The sequence below is a fragment of the Lepidochelys kempii genome, chromosome 5, assembly GCF_965140285.1.
Source record: "Lepidochelys kempii isolate rLepKem1 chromosome 5, rLepKem1.hap1, whole genome shotgun sequence".
In the NCBI taxonomy this organism is placed as follows: Eukaryota; Metazoa; Chordata; order Testudines; family Cheloniidae; genus Lepidochelys; species Lepidochelys kempii.
Genome location: NC_136384.1, coordinates 101,757,018 through 101,776,084, shown reverse-complemented (window position 1 = coordinate 101,776,084; position 19,067 = coordinate 101,757,018). Strand labels below are relative to the sequence as shown.

General features: G+C 42.8%; 1 protein-coding gene across 6 annotated transcripts in view; it reads right to left on the bottom strand.

The window, feature by feature from the left end:
- Positions 1–19,067, bottom strand: part of SMARCA2 (SWI/SNF related BAF chromatin remodeling complex subunit ATPase 2) — a 182,950-nt gene that overhangs the window by 145,056 nt on the left and 18,827 nt on the right. For 4 of the 6 annotated variants that reach the window (XM_073345222.2, XM_073345221.2, XM_073345225.2 and 1 more), the window contains 4 exons: positions 17,596–17,725; positions 2,520–2,849; positions 2,011–2,040; positions 892–993 (listed from right to left, as the gene is read on the bottom strand). In XM_073345222.2, the coding sequence (XP_073201323.1) occupies positions 892–993; positions 2,011–2,040; positions 2,520–2,849; positions 17,596–17,725 (592 nt within the window). Of the gene's footprint in view, positions 1–891; positions 1,000–2,010; positions 2,041–2,519; positions 2,850–17,595; positions 17,726–19,067 lie in introns of all 6 variants that reach the window. The other 2 variants (XM_073345223.2, XM_073345224.2) reach the window with 2 other exon arrangements.

Sequence of the window (19,067 nt, the reverse complement as noted above, 5' to 3'; positions counted from 1 at the left end):
CTCAGTTTGTTGGAGCACTCAAAGGAATGTAACGCTACAATGGATTAGACAGTGATATTTCGTATCTTTTTTAAAGAGAGCGATAAATGTCATCTGACGACATTTCTTTTTAGGATAGCGAACCATCATTTAGTCCCCATTTTCTCCAAGATTTAATTCTCTTTAAGTACTGACACAGAATAAGGACCTTTTTAATAGGAGAAATCTGTATCATATCAGTGTCTGCATTAAAAAAAAAAAATTAATCTTTGAACAAAAATGTTCCAGACAAAGGAACATTTACTATTAAACTGATATTCTTAATTCGTCCTATCACCTTGCTTCTTTTACTCCAAGTTCAAGTTTCAAAAAACCAACAACCGTTTTTAAATGTATTCCCAGAATATCGGATTATAAAGCAGATTATCTAGAAGAACAATGTAACATTGTTCTCTAATCCTTGAAGACTAACTTCTACTTTAAAATTTAGTATATTTTTTTAAAAAGCAAGCCTAATTTTATCCATTGTGTGAAAACTTTTGTTTACAGTAGCCAGAAAAATGGTCAGAACAGCTTGCTGCAATTAAACATGCTCAGAATGTAACTACCTATTTATTAGGTTTTATGCTTGTCCCTCAAACAGCTTATATATTTAATTCTGATTGTAGAGAGGGGTTTCATGTTCAGGCTGCCTAACAGCAACAATAATTTCATCTGCCCAAGTCATTCACGGTCTGATCATTTGTAGGACACTCATTCATATTTATGTGTGAGGCAAAGTAAAGGTTATGCTATTTCTTCTTTATGCCTTTTTGTCTCCCCACTTCCTTTCCTGTCCCTACTCCCAAAGCCCTGCCTACAGAGTTTAACCTTAACTGTGTAGTACAAAATTATTGTTGTATTCTCCTCTACCTTCTGCCCAAGGTTTAGGGGTCATAGCAGCTGCATGTCCTGGCACTCCTGAAGCAGGTCCTGGCCCAGTTGTGGGACCAGTAATTGAATGTACCCCAATACCTGCAACTCGACAGAGAAAAGAAACATATTAAAATACGCAGCATTCCTATGCTCCACTTCTATGCTCCAGAAATCACTCCACTTTCTGGCACACAAGTCTATATATACAAATACAGCCCACAAGTCTATATATGCAATTAAATACAGATTTAAGTGGATTTCTGCTGTGTGAAAAAGAAATGTAATGAAGTGCATTTAAATCAAATCTACTAAAAAAAAGACTGGAAGACAAAGCCATGTGCATTGAAATAAAGTGACCAGCAGTGTTATTAAAATTGTTATTAACAAGAAAAATAGAATCATTTTAACCCCCAATTTTTAACTAAAGAAAAGTGATTTGGGATCAGTTTTACTTGACTAGCACTTAAGGCAAACACAAACATATTTCATCCACAGATAGTTCATGGAAATCTTTAACTCTTTAAAAAAAACTGCATATTTTGAAATCTGTTCTTGCTGCTTATTCCCTGCTTAAAATCATAATCCTCTGTTTGGTAGATACTCTGATGTCACCAACAGAGGATTACTTCTTAAGGTGGGTAATAAACAGCAGGAGGAGATTAAGTGTTAAAAACAAAGATTAAGTTTTCATAGCCCCTAGTAACAAGGGAGAGAGATACAAAAGCAATAGATAAATGATATTTAAAACGGTCTCTAAATAATTTGGTATTTTCTTTTTCATAAGGCATCATCAAGTCTTAAGGGCTTCTAAACCCAAAAAGTGATGTATAGCTAAAAATACATACAGGTTACTTCCATAAGGATACAGCTATTATGAAAAAATGCGCATAAACTTGGATGGATAAACTTTTTTCCCAGGGGACGAGGATGGGAAGGGTGGTCATGATGGACCATCACCACACATTTTTCCTGTATGTGAATTACAGACAAAACAAAAGAGCCCACACCCCAAACTTGAGGAGTTTTAAGCAAAGACCTGTTCAGAAAATGCAAAGGGTGTTTAAAGGTTCACAGTTTAAGAAACAAAAAGCATGCTTCTGTCTAAAAAGTGTTTACCTACTATGTTGCTTGTAACATCTAAGATCACTATGACAGAAAAAAAGAAAAAAATGTTTATATTTTTCAGTTTACTTAGTGCATTTCTCAGTACTCTGCATATGGCCAGTTTCACTGTTTCACTTACACAGTCAATTTCTCCTGTTTTTTGTTAGTCAGTGTTTATGTACAGGGTGGGATATAAGCACTTAAAAGAGAATAGTAAAAATGTGATGATTTTTTACCACCACAAAAAAGGTAGAGGGTACCCAGGGCAGCTGAAGTACATAAAAATACTTTAGTCTCAATTTTTTTTAATTAACTGGATTTCAAGTTTACAGTGTGTTTTTAATGCAGTGGTTTTATGCCACTCTTAGTCCAACTTATATAAAGCTGAAGCTCGATGTTCATACTGAGGCCAAAATCTGGCCCTCACATGCATGCACACACCACCACTGATGCTGAAAGTTTTGCATTGGTGTAACTGATGGCAGAATATGACCCATGCTTCATAGCCCACATTTACTTACCAGGTGGTCTGCTGTAGTTAGCAGAAGCCTGTTGCTGTTGAATCCCAGGCAATGTCCTCTTCCCTTGAACAGCAAGTTGCAGATTTTCAGGTAAAGGCTGGCCTCTAGCTAACATTTTGTAAGCTAGAATCTGAGCCCGAAGCTGGTGCAGCTGGACAGGGCTAAAAGGTGAAGGACCTCTGTTGGGTTGGCTCATGACCTGTGGATCTCCTGGTATCATGGGTCCTGGTTGACTTGGTGGCATGTGGGGTGGAGTTGGGCCCCCTCCAGACATTGGACTGGACACATGTTCTGGTGCTCCCAAAGGAGATGGGTGAGGAGACATATAACCTGGAATAGTCAGGAGGATCACAAATTTACTTTCCCAATTAATTAAGTCTTATGAGCCACAGAACGTCTCTTATGAAGACCCAAATCATACACATTTTCTCATTAGTTATTATAGCAATAATATTTTTTGTGAAGACAGAAATGGTGATCTGGAGTTCCTTGGAACAACTAGAAGGCTACCAGAACCAATCTTGCACCAGGTATCATGGTTCTTTTCAAATAATAACTCCCACGTTTTTTGGGTAAGGCATCTAAAACCAAACTGTCCATCTTAAACCCAGTGCCTCCAAACAGCTTGGGAACCCCAACCACCATGATGGGGCACTGGCTCACTGAAGAGGTGTGGGAAATTTTCATCTGGCAGATTTTTGCAGTTTGCCTACTACACAGTTTATCCAGATTGTAAGTTTATTTATTTTGATGTATACATATCTCCCCTGAAAAGAAGCACTTGCCCATTACTCTAGGCATTCCTTGACAATATCTTCGAAATAAAGCTATAAAAAAGACAGTTCTTAAGTCACCCTTCAGTAATTAGCTACAATTGCGCCACCTTATACTGATTAGTGGCTGAAGTTTGACTAAATAATACTCAATATCCTTCACTATCTGGACATTGGAGAAATTGTAAGAGCCATTTCTGAACATAAACATTTTTTGAAAAAGCCAGTGGAGGTGTTGGTGCTCTGTGAAAGTTCTGGTAAAAAAAAGCACAGTGCTAGGGAAAAGGTGCAGATCTTGTGTATTTTATTCCCACCTGAGTTTATCAGTGTGAATTTTGATTGCATTGTACAAGTATTATTTATTTTCATCTCTCTGCAAAGTGGAAAAGTATCACTAAACCCCAGCTTTCCTATATGTAAAACAATGGGTGGCAGAGTTTGTTTGATTTCATTGGAGTGAAGCACTTACCCTGCTTATGCTCTTTTGAAAATCTCACTAGGCTCCCCTCTGCATCTTTAGGCACCTAAATACCTTTGAAAATCTGGCCCATGATGACCAGAAACAATTTGCCAATTCTCTAACTACCGTTAATACTTGGTGTAATAGGGTGAGTTGCCAATGGGCAGGAATGCCTGGGGCTAGGCCAGCCCAGATTACAAAATGCCACATGAAAGGAATCTGGTGATTACAATATAAAAGGCAGCAGAGGAGGGGAGGAGAAAGACTGTCAGAAGCAAGCAGTCTGGCAGTGAGTTGGGGAAGCTCAGGATAGGAGGCTGTGTGGAGCTGGTGGAAGCAGCAGCTGTGAGGAGCATGTCTGGCACTTGCAGAACCCTAGCCAGGCAAAGCCTGTGACTGGGAGTTTAAGAAGGGAAGACAAACATGGTTGTTTTGAACTCCTGAGTTCTATTTTTGACAAACTCTCTTGCCACCCTGAGGAGAACTGGTGAAGAGTGAATCAAAGGATTTGAGCTTAGAAGGTCAATGGAGAGAGAGTTCTTAAAGGGACCTGGAGGAAAGGGAAGTAAAGATGGGATGACCCCAGGAGGGGGTGCTCAGGAGGCAGTAAGTAGTCAAACTGCTACACTTCCTTCGTTTAATAAATTGGTTACTTGTAAATACAAATCAGGTTTTGCTAAACTTATTTTTTTCTTATGTATCAGTACATTTAAAGAACACAACAATTTTAAAATGCTGATATTGTACATTTTAAATGAATTCCAAATTTCTGTCCAAATGCAACTTGACACAAACCCTGAGGAAAAAAATATTCTAGTAAATGAAAAGCTTCATTCACCATTTAAAAACATAAAAACTAAGACCAGAGGTAGCCAACCCATAGCACGCATGCCGAAGTCGGCACATGAGCGGATTTTCAGTGGCACTCACACTGCCCAGGTCCTGGCCACTGGTCCAGGGGGCTCCGCTGCCGGCCCCAGGTCCCAGCCACCAGCCCCCTGCCAGTCAGGGTTCTGTCTGCCAGCCCCGGATCCCAGCCACTAGCCCCCTGCCAGTCAGGGTTCTGTCTGCCGGCCCCGGGTCCCAGCCACCAGACCAGGTGGCTCTGCAGCCACCCCCAGCTGTAGCCCACTGCCTCCAGCCTGGGACAGTGAGGGGTGCAGACAGGGGCAAGAGGGGGCCCAGCTCAGCACCCCCACCTTAAAAATTGTTCCAGAGCCACTGTACTGGGATATTTTTAAGTCCTGATTTGCTGCTTACATCACTATCACGCCATGAGGAACAACGCACTGCGTTTGACGTTGAGATTAGAATGTACATCCAAGAACTGGAATCAGAATTTTCTGACAGATTTCAAAATTTCCAGCAATTTGGCCCAATGCTTTCTTTTCTAATTAAACCTGAAAAGTTCAATGAAAGCGACTTGAATTTGTCTGTATTTCAGTGGATGGGTGTTGAAGATTTCAAAATGAAGCTCATTCAATTAAAAAGTTCAGAATTGTAGGCATCAAAGTTTGGAGATCTGCGGAGTGCACTTGAAGCTACCAAGAGAGATCACGGGGCCTCTATTCTGACCTGCCGGACGTCCCTGCCAGTGAAATTTAACTGTTTGAAGAAAATTACGTTTGCAATGCTTTCAGCATTTGGATCCACATACTTGTGTGAACAGGTATTTTCACACATGAAATCTGTCCTCTGTCCCTCTTGCAGCCAGCTAACAACTGATCACTCAGAAGCCTGTGTGCAGCTTAAAGTATGCAAATACGTGCCAGACACTGGAAACTCAGCAAGGAAAACCAAGGGCAAGGATCACACTAAACCGATAAGATCTGCATTTTAACTTAATTTTAAATGAAGCTTCTTAAACATTTAAAAAACCTTATTTACAACAATCGAGTTATATATTATAGACTTATAGAAAGAGACCCTCTAAAAACATTAAAATGTATTACTGGCACGTGAACCCTTAAACTAGAGTGAATAAATGAAGACTTGGCACACCACTTCTGAAAGGCTGCCAACCCCTGAACTAAGACTCTGAATAAATGCATATTAAACTTTGTTTAAATAACTATATATGGCTGTAGATTATCCTGCTGCTTATCAAAAACAAATTTAACGTAAAGGCTATAGATGGTTGCAAATCAAGCTCTTTTAATAGTTATACCAATGAGAATGAACCATTCTTTAGGAAAATCACTGAAGTACAAATGTGCAAAACAAGATTAAAAAAAAAAAAATCAATGATTTCCTGCTTGCCGATTTAAATCACCACTTTAAAATCAATGCACCCTACCTGTATCCTATTAACAACAACGTAGTAATACAAATAAATGTAATAGACCAGAGAGACGGACTTTGAGGAAAGTCTGGATGAACTGAGTACATAGCTTATCTAGATTACAAGATACAACGGATATGTGCAGATATGTGAAAGGTGCCAATGCCAAAGGAAGGAAGGAATTCAGTATGGGCTGAGGCTGTGTCTATATTGAGTTCTTTCTTAAAGTTTCCCATTGTCATTCTAACAACTGCGCAACTCCACTAGTTGTAGCAATGGTGGGTACGTTAGTGTACATTGGAGCAGGCATTGTTACCACTGTGTCATCCACATAACATGGTGATGAAAATGCTTCTGGGCCACTGACACTAGTCCTCCCATCCTGGCTATCTCTGATGGGACTGCATCAGTGCTACAGCAATGGCAGACTTTTACAAAAAAAGCTCACTGCAGATCAGGCTTAGGGTAAAGGGAGTGTTGCTCTAGGAAGTAATGTGATTACTCAAATAAAGGGTTAACTTTGAATGAATAACACTTCACCCACCACTGAAATGCAGCCACTTTGGTGCAGAAAACCGGTGTTTCACAATACACAACAATACTACCTAACAGCTTAGAACATGTGGTGCAGAATGCCTTAGGGCTTGGCTATACTTGTGAGTTAGAGCGCATTAAAGGAGCCAGGCAGGGGCGCACTAGCTCACTATCCGTCCACACTGGCAAGGCACGTAGAGCGCTCTGACTCCGTGGCTAGAGCACTCCTGATGCTCCACCTCGGCGAGTGGAATAACATTTGGTGTGCCCCCGCTGGAGCACCATGGCACCAGTGTGAACACCCTGGTCTGTTAGTGCGCTCTGATCGGCCTCCAGAAGTGTCCCACAATGCCTGTTGTAACCATTCTGGTCATCACTTTGAATGCTACTGCCCCGCCCTCAGGTGACCAACCGTCAGACCCGCCCTTTAAATTCTCTGGGATTTTGAAAATCCCCTTCCCGGTTGCTCAGCCAGGCGTGGAGTGTTCTCAGCGAATCTTTCCAGATGACCATGCCTCCACGTGCCAGGTGATCCCCAGTATGGAGCAATGGCGAGGTGCTGGACTTCATCAGTGTTTGGGGGGAGGAACCTGTCCAGTCCCAGCTGCGCTCCAGCCGTAGGAATTATGATACCTTCGGGCAGATATCAAGGAACATAATGGAAAGGGGCCATGACTGCGACACACTGCAGTGCAGGGTTAAAGTGAAGGAGCTGCTGAATACCTACCACAAAGCCCAAGAGGCAAACTGCCCCTCCAGTGCTGCCCCCGTGACCTGCCGTTTCTATAAAGAGCTGGATGCGATACTTGGGGGCGACCCCACCTCCACTCAAAGTACCACCATGGATACTTCAGAGCCCAGTTCAACAAGGCAGAAGGAGGAGGAGGAACAGCAATGCGGGAGCGAGGGTGCTGAGGCAGAGGAAGACACCCAGGAATCCCTAGATGCATGCAGCCAGGAGCTGTTCTCAAGCCAGGAAGAAGGTAGCCAGTCGCTGCGGCCGGTGCTTGGGGAAGGACAAATACCAGGAGAGGTTCCCGGTAAGCGGCTTTTATTTTGGGAAGGAAGTTATGGTGTGGGCTCTTGGGGTGAGGAGGGCTAGGGTTGAATGCATGCCTAGATGCGGAATAGGGCGTTGATGTGCTCTCTCACATTGAGGTAATCGGCCTCAGTGATCTCTTCAAAGGTCTCATCCAGAACTTTCACAGGTTTCCTGGGAGAGTCACTGTGGTCCTTGTCCCAGTAAAGCTAACTTGTCCACCCCACTGTGCCGTGAGGGGGCGGGGGGACCACTGCTGCACACAGGCAAGCTGCATATGGGACAAGGCGGAAGTCGCATGGCGGTAGAAGACCCTCCCTTGCTTCCCTGGTCACCCTCAGCAGTGAGATATCTTCCAGGACCAACTCCTGTGGAAAATGTGAGAACAGTGTTCAGTATAGGAGCCCCCTGCTGCTGTTGGCTCTCCCCAAGGCACAGATCCCCAGAGGACAGTACAGCCGTGAAACAATCAGTCACACTTGACCCTGTGCTTACTCACCATTTTGGGGCTCCTGTGGGTTATGAGCGCTCACTTTGGGACGGGCAAATTATGCTGTTGTGTAGACTGCGCTTGCCCTTAAGTACGGGGGAATCATTGCTCTGTCTGGCGTGAACAATGCTGCCGCTGTTATGTGTTCCATTTTGCCTTTCCAGCTGCAACCTTGAGATCTCAGCCGTCCATGTTATCACCGGCCGAAAGACTCCGAAGAATCAGAAAGAGGCCACGTAGAGGCAAGGAAGACATGTTGCATGAAGTAATCCAGCATTCACGTAATGAAAATCAAAAAGCGCAGGAGTGGTGGGACAGCGAAAGGAGGATCCGCCAGCCGAACGAGGAGCGCCGGCACAAAAGCGCGGTGCTCTGGCAGCGAAGCATGGATCAGCTGATAACCACAATGGAGCGCCGAGCGGACTCGATCCAGGTGCTCGTAGCCATGCAGGCGGAACACTACCGCGCTCCCCCCCCACCCGCAGCCCTTGTCCCAAAACTCTTTCCCCTTGTGCCCCCATGTCACCTCCAACCCGCTTTCCCCAACATCCGGCTTCTTACCACCACCCGCTGCCTCCAACACCTGTAGCTTCTCCACCCAGCCCTGAAAATTACAACCCTTACCCACTGCACTCAACCCCCATCACTATGCACTGTAGCCATCCTGAAGTGCAGCACTCATTGCACAGCACTCCAGCCAGGAAGGCTGAGTATGATAACAGGACATACGCAAATCTGTGATTGTACCGTTCCCCACCCCACCCCCTTGCCCTGTCTGTTTCCCAAGCAGTTGTGTTTCTTTTCAATAAATGGATTTTTTGCCTTTAAAAATATTCTTTATTATTGCATGCAGTAAAAGATACCTTAGCCCAGAAAAGAAACAGCACTGCAAGTCAGTGCAGCAAACACAGATTCCTACTAACACTGGAACCACTGCACTTCACTCCCCTGCAAGGCACCAGACATTACTGGTGGCTTTCAGCTTCAAATTGCTCCCTCAAGGCATCCCTAATCCTTGCAGCCCCGCACTGGGCCCCTCTAATAGCCCTGCTCTCTGGCTGTTCAAATTCAGCCTCCAGATGTTGAACCTCCAAGTTCCATGCCTGAGTGAATCGTTCACCCTTCCCTTCATAAATGTTACGGAGGGTACAGCACGCGGATATAACGGCAGGGATGCTGTCATCGGCCAGGTCCAGCTTCCCATACAGAGACCACCAGCGGCCCTTTAAACGGCCAAAAGCACACTCCACAGTCATTCTGCACTGGCTCAGCCTGTTGTTGAACTGCTCCTTGCTGCTGTCAAGGCTCTTTGTGTAGGGTTTCATGAGCCACGGCATTAAAGGGTAAGCAGGGTCTCCAAGGATCACAATGGGCATTTCAACTTCCCCTACGGTGATCTTCTGGTCTGGGAAAAAAGTCCCGGCTTGCAGCTTCCTGAACAGGCCAGTGTTCTGAACGATGCATGTGTCATGCACCTTTCCAGGTCAGCCAGCGTTCATGTCAATGAAACGCCCACCATGATCCACAAGCGCCTGGAGAACCACAGAGAAATACCCCTTCCGATTAATGTACTCAGAGGCTAGGTGGGCTGGTACCAGAATTGGAATATGCGTGCCATCTATCGCCCCTCTGCAGTTAGGGAAACCCATTTGTGCAAAGCCATCCACAATGTCATGCATGTTACCCAGAGTCACGGTTCTTCTGAGCAGTATGTGACTAATGGCCCTGCAAACTTGCATCAATGTTCGACTTTCCCACTCCAAACTGGTTAGCGACTGATCGGTAGCTGTCTGGAGTTGCCAGCTTCCAGATTGCAATAGCCACTCACTTCTCCACCGGCAGGGCAGCTCTCAATCTCATGTCCTTGCGCCGCAGGGTGGATCATAAGGAGTAACTCGACTACCAAACGTGACGTGGTGGTGAGACTCGTCAGCATACTCCTCAGCAGTTCGGGCTCCATTCCCGCAGACCGAAAGGGAAGACAGAGTGCGCAGTACAAAAAACATTGAAAGATGGCGCCAAATGTGGACGGAAGCACAGGGATTGCTGGGATGCGAACCAATGCATCACGAGCCATTGGGACAGGACCCAGAATGCCCCCCACCCCCTTCCCACAAGCCACGGCGCCAGAATGGGAAGAGGTGCTCTGTGGGACAGCTGCCCATAATGCACCACTCCCAATGCTGCTGCAAGTGCCGCAAATGTGGCCACGCCAGTGCGCTTGCAGCTGTCAGTGTGGACAGACTGCAGCGCTTTCCCTACTGCGCTCTCCAAAGGCGGGTTTAACTGACAGAGCTCTACACCTGCAAGTGTAACCATGCCCGTAGCCAACTAAAGCTACAAGGAGAATTTTTGGTCAGCACCATATAAGTTTTCCCAACTGGAATGTGGCCAGGATACTGGTGCTAACACTGACTCTTGTGAAACTGCTGAAGGACAGGGGTGGAAGTCCCAAGTGTATGAGTCATTCAAAACTACGACTGGAGAAATACAATGTAGTGGATAATCTTACATTGGGAGGCAGATGGATAATGTGACCTAATAGCTCTTTTCCTATCTCTATATAAGAAACAAAAGGATCACAAAAGAAAAATGTAGCTAATTTAAGAATAGGGCAGGTGAATATCAATATTCTCTGAAGTGCAGGTAACTTGGTGAACTAAGTTGTTCTAAATCTACCCAAATGTAGGTTAACAAAAAAACCAGCACATTCTGTGTAGAGACTAAAAACATAGATACTAAGTCCTAGCACCTTAAAAACCCTTTGGTGCTTGTGACCTAGGCAGTCCTGTGCTGGCAGCAAACAGGGGCTAAACAGTTATAAATCTATTCCCAGGAACTTGCCTAGTCATGCCCAGACAGGTATGTTTCCCCTGTGATCACCATCTTCATGGTATTTCACTGAAGGGGGCCATATGAGGTCTCAGCCAAAAGCTAAGAACTCGCTAGTTGTCGTGACTATTGCAGTATGTACACAAAATATTTAAAGACTTATGTAACATAAAATATTGTTACGAACCTGCTGGAGGTGGTTCTCAAAGCTAACTCAATCAAGAGTGGGAACAACTGACCTCTTTTGACCCACCCCAGTCAAGTGTTCATAATCTAGACAATGTATGAGCTTGGACCTTTACAAAGCACAAAAGAGCCCAAGACCAATACCTTGAACTGGGGAAAAGTCAAGGCAAATTTAAGTTAACAAAACACCCTTGTTATGAAGGACACATGGTGGTGTCCATTAAGAAGGTGATACTCTGCCAGCATGAGTGTCATGAAAAGTGGATCCTGGCTCTCTTGACTGTACAAGCACCGTATGGAGTGACCATTGGTTGAGAAATACCTTATTGGACAGGAAAGGAACTTGTTAATAAGTATAGGCTCTAGACTGCATTTTGTATTTATCTGTAACCATATGTTTCCAATCCTTATACTTCTATTTTCATCTTAAGAGCTGCCAAATAAACTTCTATTTGGGTTACGATAAACATGACTAAGCGCTGTGTGGTAAGGAGAGTGTTGAACTGATGTGAAGCTAGTGAACTGTAGAGCACTGCTTCCATGGAGGCAGCAAATCTGTGTGCCGTGTGGGTGTCCAGAAGATGAGGGACTGGGCAATCCAGCATAAAAAAGTGGGCTGTACAGACAGGCGGGAGGGACATGTGCACCAGGGCCAGAGCAGAACTCTAAGGGCTAACTAGCTCCATAAAACTTAGCCACAGGTTATCTGGGCTCTGACCCAAGGACTCACTTAGGGAGCCAAAGGGCTGGGGTGTGCAAACTGCTGGCCTGCACAGTGAAAGAGCGGAGCTTGCAGAGTCTGGAGTGGGGCCCTTATACTGTCAGCAGCTGGCATCTTTGGGCAAGTTCCTTCCAGTACACACAGACATGGCTCCCTTGCACTATAAGCAAGCAGTAGAGATTCACCCTGTATCCCTTGGGTAATGTCAAAAGTGTCACAGTGCTTATGTTTGCAATTGAGTTATTTAATCAGCTTTGAGCAGGGCACTTGAGAAATATTCTCTTCTACTGGCCTAGCTTTCACTGACACCAGGATAATTTTGTATATGGTGTTCAAAATCCAAGGCATGCATAGTTTGGGTGTTTCAGTCCATTCTTTGCCTTTTGACTTCTCTCCCATCAAAAAACCACAATTATTTGAATCCTCTCGATGTCTTCAGGTTTCCCCTGACTCCTGAGGGGGAAGGGGTGGAGAAGAGGTAGGATTGGGATGACTTAATTTTGATTCTGTACATATCTCCGCTTAGCAGTTTAACAATCTACAGCAAAATCCAGTACATCTAATGCTAATATTAATACTGTCTGCTTACATTAACATACTGTGCTGAATGTTGTTGCTAATGCAGTCTAAGTTCAGTTAAATGTAGCTGTTTATATAATTTCATTTAATATGAAGCAAGATAAATGCATTTTCCCTGTTATATTAATAAGTCAAATAGAACAAAAACAAAGCTACTGAGATTAAACAGAAGCATCATGTAAGCACAATAAGTTCAAACCTTCAAAAGCAAATCAGCAATCTGAAATACTACGGAAACAAACTTAACTTTAGATAGCAGGAAAGGAAGGGGGAACTGTGGGGGAAAGAGATACCAATTCAAGAGTCTTTTTTCCCCACCAAATTAATGTCAGATTTTTGTAAAATCATCCTGTCGCAGTATGACTGCATTAAAAATGTGACAGTCTGTCTCAGCTAGTGAGATTTTTTCTGCATGACTAGCATTCCACTAAATCGAAGGAAAAACAGAATCTAAATAATGAAGCTGCATAACTTATTTTTGTAATTATCTTTAGTTAAAAAAAACCCCAGAAGAGCAAATGCCTTTGAGACAGTGGATAGACATTTATCAGCAGGATGACAAAGTAGTTGCAGATTTAGCTTTTTAGAATGGTTTTGATTTGCTCATCAAAAATACGCAAAAAAGGCAGTTTTCCTTGTTTCCTATTGCAATAAATGTTCCTCCCATGATACTGTACCAAGCTGCCTTGAAAATAATCTTTGCTGGCCAATAAATACTCTGGACTTCATTTCAAGACCGTGCTCTCAATGACATGCTTGCATTAGGCATGTAATTGCCACAACTGCACATGCAAGCAACCTGTTATGTTTCTAACCATCCTCCTGCATCTGCATATACCTAATTATTTACACAATTCTACCAATTGCATACTATAATTCAGTGCAGAATTATATATCTTTGAAATTCAGACCTTCTCTCCATACTCCATTGGCATATTTTCTGAAAGGCTTTTCAACTAACAAAATGCACTTTAAAAAAAATCCCCTGTATTACTTGAAGTTTGGACATTTAAACTAGTCTAGTTGGAAATAAATGGTCTGTGTGTGATTTGACTGTAAACTCCTTTGGGTAAGGACCACATCCTATGTGTTTGTCACTGTTCACATTCAACAAATACAAAAATTGTCGGAGAAGGGAAACATTGGATAAAATCTATTTATTTTCCACTTTCAAAATCTGAAACATGTGGTATATGCCTGTGTCTGAACACTTACTCTCTTACACTCCCAGTTTGTGGTTATAGATTTTAAGGCCAGAAAGGACCACTATGATCATTTTAGTTGGACCTCATGCATAGCACAGACCAAAAACTTCATCTGATAATTTCTCCAACCCCATGACTTCTGTTTGGGCTACAGAACATTTTTGAGTGACATCCAAGTCTTAATTTAAAGACTACGTAATGGAGAATCCATCACATCCCTGCACAAGGTCTTCCAATGGCTAATTACTCTCACTGTTAAAAAAAAAAAAGTGCCTTATTTATAGTAAGGCTTGGAGGAATTAGATTTATCAGTAAATGTCAGTAAACTTCAACTTCTCTATACATACAAACTGACATTTCCACTGATGACAGAAATTTACAGATAAGCAAAAAAATGCTGCTTAAGAACTTAGTTTTGATTTAAGAATATTTACTTTGTATATTTTGACTTGTGATATTGACACATTATATCTTAATGGTGATAAAGCTTTTACTTTTTGAATGTCATGTGCCATTACATAACTAAGCTCCCCATAACTTCCCAAAATCGTAAAAAGAGAAAAAAATTGAAAAGCTTACAAATAAACATTGATATGTCAATTATTTTAAAAAAACGGAATTCTGCCAATCCTATTTACAGTATGAATTTGTTTGGTTTTAGCTTTCAACTACTGAATCTCATTATGCTTTTTTCTGGTAAATTAAAGAGCCATCGACTACAAGAAATCTCTTCCCCAGTTAAATACTTGTAGACTATGATCAAGTCACCTCTTAGCCTTCTCATAGACAATGTAGTTTAAGTTTTTTTCCAAGTATAAAGGCATGTTTTTCAGCCTTCAGGTCATTCTTGTAGCTCTTTTCTGAACCCTTTCCAACTTCTCAATATCCTTTTTGAAGTGATGACTTCAGAACTGGACACAGTATTGGTCACACCAATGTTGAATACAAAGGTATACCTCCTTCTTTATATTCCCTGCTTATATATCCAAGGATTGTTTTTGCCCTATACTTTGCTACAGCAGAGCTTAATTTCAACTGGGTGCTCTCGCTTTATTCCAGGATACAGCCTCGCCCTCCCTCCCATCTTGTATCCCCCTACATTGACCTGCTTTGTTCCTTGATTTAGACAGCCAAGTGCAAGGTCACATGTTGTTCAAATGAGCTCACCTTACCAAGCAATTCAGATTGGCCTGTATCAGTAACCTCTTCCCATCATTATTTATCACTTCACTATTTTCAAATTTTACTAGCAATAATATTTTCTTCCAGATCATTGATGAAGATAGTGAATAGCATTGGGCTGAGTGGGACCCCACGAGAAACAACCCATTAGAGGACAACTACCCACTAAAACAGCCATACTGGGTCCGATCAATGCTCCAGCTAGCCCAGTATCCTGCCTTCCAACAGAAGCCAATGCCAGGTGCTTCAGAGGGGATGCACAGAACAGGCAATCATTGTGTGATCTATCCCGACATCCACTCCCAGCTTCTCACAATCAGAGGCTAGGGACACCCAGAGCATGGGGTTTCATTCACAATTAACATTTATGAGCTAGCAATTAGTCAGTTTTTATTTTTATTTTGTGTAGATATTTTTAAATCAGTGTCACATGGAACTAAGCCAAACTTTTGATCTCATCAAAACATCAAGTTTGCTTGACAACACCTATTTTCCATAAAACCATGCTGAGTGGCATTAATTATGCTACAAAACTTTACTTCTTTACTGACTATACCCCATATCAGTCTTTCCATGGTTTTGCCTGGGATCAGTGTCAGGCTAATCGGCCTACAGTTATCTGGGTTCATTTTGTTTGCCCTCTTTTAAAGATCAGTACGACATTAGCTTTTTTCCAGTCCTTGAACTTCCCCAGTCTTCCAAGATTTATTGGAAGTCAACATTAATGGTTCAGATAGCTTCTCTGCCAATTTTTAATGCTCTTGGGTGCAAGTTATCTGGTCAAGCAGTTTCATGCACACCTCAAATGCCTGCTAACTTCAATGGACATTTTGAGTAAAACAATACATCAGATCACATGATGTATGGAATAGGTGGCCTGTAGTATTTCAGGGACCAAAGCTAGAAAATAATGAAGGAAAGTGGACATACTTGCTTCAGAACCCTTAAAATGTCCTCAGAGGAAAGTACAATGAAAATGGACAATCTTCAGATCACTTTAACCTCTCCAGTATTAGGACCAAGTATAGAAATGTAAGACTGGAAGGGACCTCAAGAAGTCATCAAGTCCAGCCCCCTGGGCCGAGGCAGGACTAAGTAAATATAGACCATCCTTGACAGGTCCAACCTGTTCTTAAAAACCTCCAATGGGGAGATTCCACAACAAACACTTACACATGTTGTAATAGTTCCTATTGACTTCAGTGGTACATGTGCTTAAACAAATGTCAACATGATTTTCAGGATTGGGTCTCTATTTGGGAGGATACCAAATTAATTCTAACTTAACCAGCTACTTGCCACACAACTTCCGGATAAAATGCTATTAGCTAATACGTATGTTCTTACTGCCTACTTAAGTTCAAAGCCTGCAGCCAAATGGTCAATGAAAAAAAGAGATACTTCCCCCGCTACTTGTTAGCTTCCAAAAATCTTACTGTGTCACCCATCTGGAATCCTTCCCCCACATGTATATGAGGCACTTTCTACCACCACAATCTTCTTTTTGTGGAGGTGAAGAGAGAGGACATGTAAGCAAAGAAAGTTAAAGAAGTTCATAAGAACAGATTTAAAGAGGATTTCTGAAATAAAGATGGAGTGAACAGCTTAAACTGCCAAGACCAGAAGTTCAGCATTCTGTTTCCCCTGTGACATACACCAAAAAGAGCAGAAGATTCAGTCTGACTTAGCGAATCATTTTTTTGTCTTGTCCATTTGGTCTATAAACACTTCAGCACAGGGACCATCTCTTATGTTTGTACATTGACTAGCACAATGGGGCCCCAATCCTGATCTTGAGGCGCTACTGTAATACAAGTAGTTGTATGACACATTATTAAGCAGCTACGGTCCTAACAGGTGTTGCCAACTAAATCACTGCATACAGCTGCTTATATAATATGTCCCCCTTTAACATGTAAGCAGAGTCTCCTTTCTCTGTTACAAGTTGATGGGGCTGGAGGAGTTGGCAGGGCTGAGGGAAACCACCATAACAGCCTCTAAAATCAAATGTTGGCGATACCAAGACAAACTCTGACAAAAGGCAAAATGGCCCCCCAAGCAATTTCATGAGCACTGCCAAAAAAAAAAAAATAATAATAATAATAAAAAAATCAATAACATATGGACCCACTTTCTGATCAAGTACAATTTACGGGGTATTTAGGTAGGACCACTGCCAGGTTAGAAGGGAGAGGTGGGTGTACAAAACACACCAACCATGTTTTTTGTCCCTTGGCTCTTTTCCCAGCACAACTCATAATGCAGTGCTTCTGCAGGTCTTGGATGAAGCTAACTTCCATTCTGCATGCCTGTTGTTGAACACAGATTTTCTGGCAACTGCCTATAACCAGTTCTTGACAGAATTTGGCTTCATCTGGTAGATATTAAAAGTTGTTCCAATATCTCTCTCAGGTATTATGCAGCACCCATTACCCAAGGATCTTAGGATCTCCCAATCTCCATGAGGTAGGAAAGTAATACTACCCTACTTTACAGAGAGGAAGCTAAGGCACAGAGCCTTAGGGACATGCTTAAGGTCACACAAGAAGCTGTGGCAGAACAGTGAATTGAACCCACTGCAAAGTTCCAAGACTGTATCCTAACCACTGGACCCCAGTATGTATCTTAGGTGAACATTCAAGGGAGCAAGAATTTTAAGTAGTTTTCAAAAGGTCACAATTCATCATGTCAAAACAGGCAAAAAGAAAACTGGGAAACCTATCACAAGGGAGTTGTGGCTCTGAATGTCTTCTAGGGAGCTGAAAAACATATCACATGAATAACATGTATCAACCTTGGCTATGCTGATCCATTGGACTCTGTGGTGGGCCCATTCCAGGGTGAGGCGGTCTCATACTTGCACTCTTCATGGAGCTACAATGCATGTCTTCAACCATTCCTTTTTCATGCAAGCCATCAATGGACTGCAAAATTAAAAAGAGATTTATACAGAGATATTTCTTTATGAACTTTCAAACTAGTAAGAGAAGTTAAAAGCTTACATAAATATATAAAAAATAGACTAAAATGAGTAAAAACCTCTACATCTTCTTACTGCAAAAGGGTACAGGCGGACTCTTCCTGCCCTAGTCTATTCTAGAGGTAGACCTCTTGGGACAAGAGACCATAACTCAGGGATGTTGGTCGTTGAAAGACCCCTCCCTACCTCTCTTTCCCCTTTCAAGTATTCATTGAGACATCTGGGCAGTTCCAAGCACCACAAACTGAAGGCAAGTAGTACTTGGTACCATCCAATCAGAGAGTTGATCTCGGTGGTCCTTGCTTATAAAGCTGGGAAACAAAGGCCACTTATGAAAGTAAACTCTGTAGCTCAGGATGGAATAAGACTAATTATTTTAACCCACTCTCTTCCTTTTAGTCACTGCTGTAATGGAATATCCCAAATGTTGTCTCTCTTTGAACATGAAGATTCCACTGCAGAAAGCAACCTCTTTTTTCAAATGGTGGCGCCCTCAAGAATCAGTCACTCACTCACCTTCACAACACTTCTCACCTGTATTTGGAGGGTGAGCATGGCCAGGGTTCTGGCCCCATCCCAAACTGGCCAAGACAGGGAAGTCAACTAAGGGTCAGAGAGATAATGCTAGGGGAGAGACTGTAATAGGGGATAGAGGAGAAAAATCCCTCTTTTTTTAAGCTCCATGTCATGGAAGAAAGGCCAAATCAGAGATAAGGGGCTTATGAGCAAAATTAGACATTTGAAAGCAGGAAATCAAACAGGTCACCAGTCAAAAAGATGTATTCCAATCTTTAACTGCATGTGCAGGGCTTGGGGTGAGCAAACCTTTTCAGAGATTCATAGATATTAAGGTCAGAAGGGGCAATTACAATCATCTAGTCTGACCTCCTGCACCATGCACAGAATCTCACCCACCAACTCCTGCAATAAACCTCTCACCTATGTCTGAGCTATTGAAGTCCTAAAATCATAGTTTAAACACTTCAAGGTGCAGAGAATCCTCCAGCAAGTGATCTGTGCCCCATGCTACAGAGGAAGGCGAAAAACCCCCAGGGCCATTGCCAATCTGCCCTGGAGGAAAATTCCTTCCCGACCCCAAATATGGCGATCAGCTGAACCCTGAGCATGTGGGCAAGATTCACCAGCCAAATAGGCTGGCACCTTGCTCTGTCCCCCACCTTCCCGGAATGAGAGAGAGGCTCTCTTTCCTCATGGGCTGAACTCCTGCAATTCTTGTAGGAGCCACCCTGGACACAGCTCTTGCCATCTGCAATTTTTAACTCTCA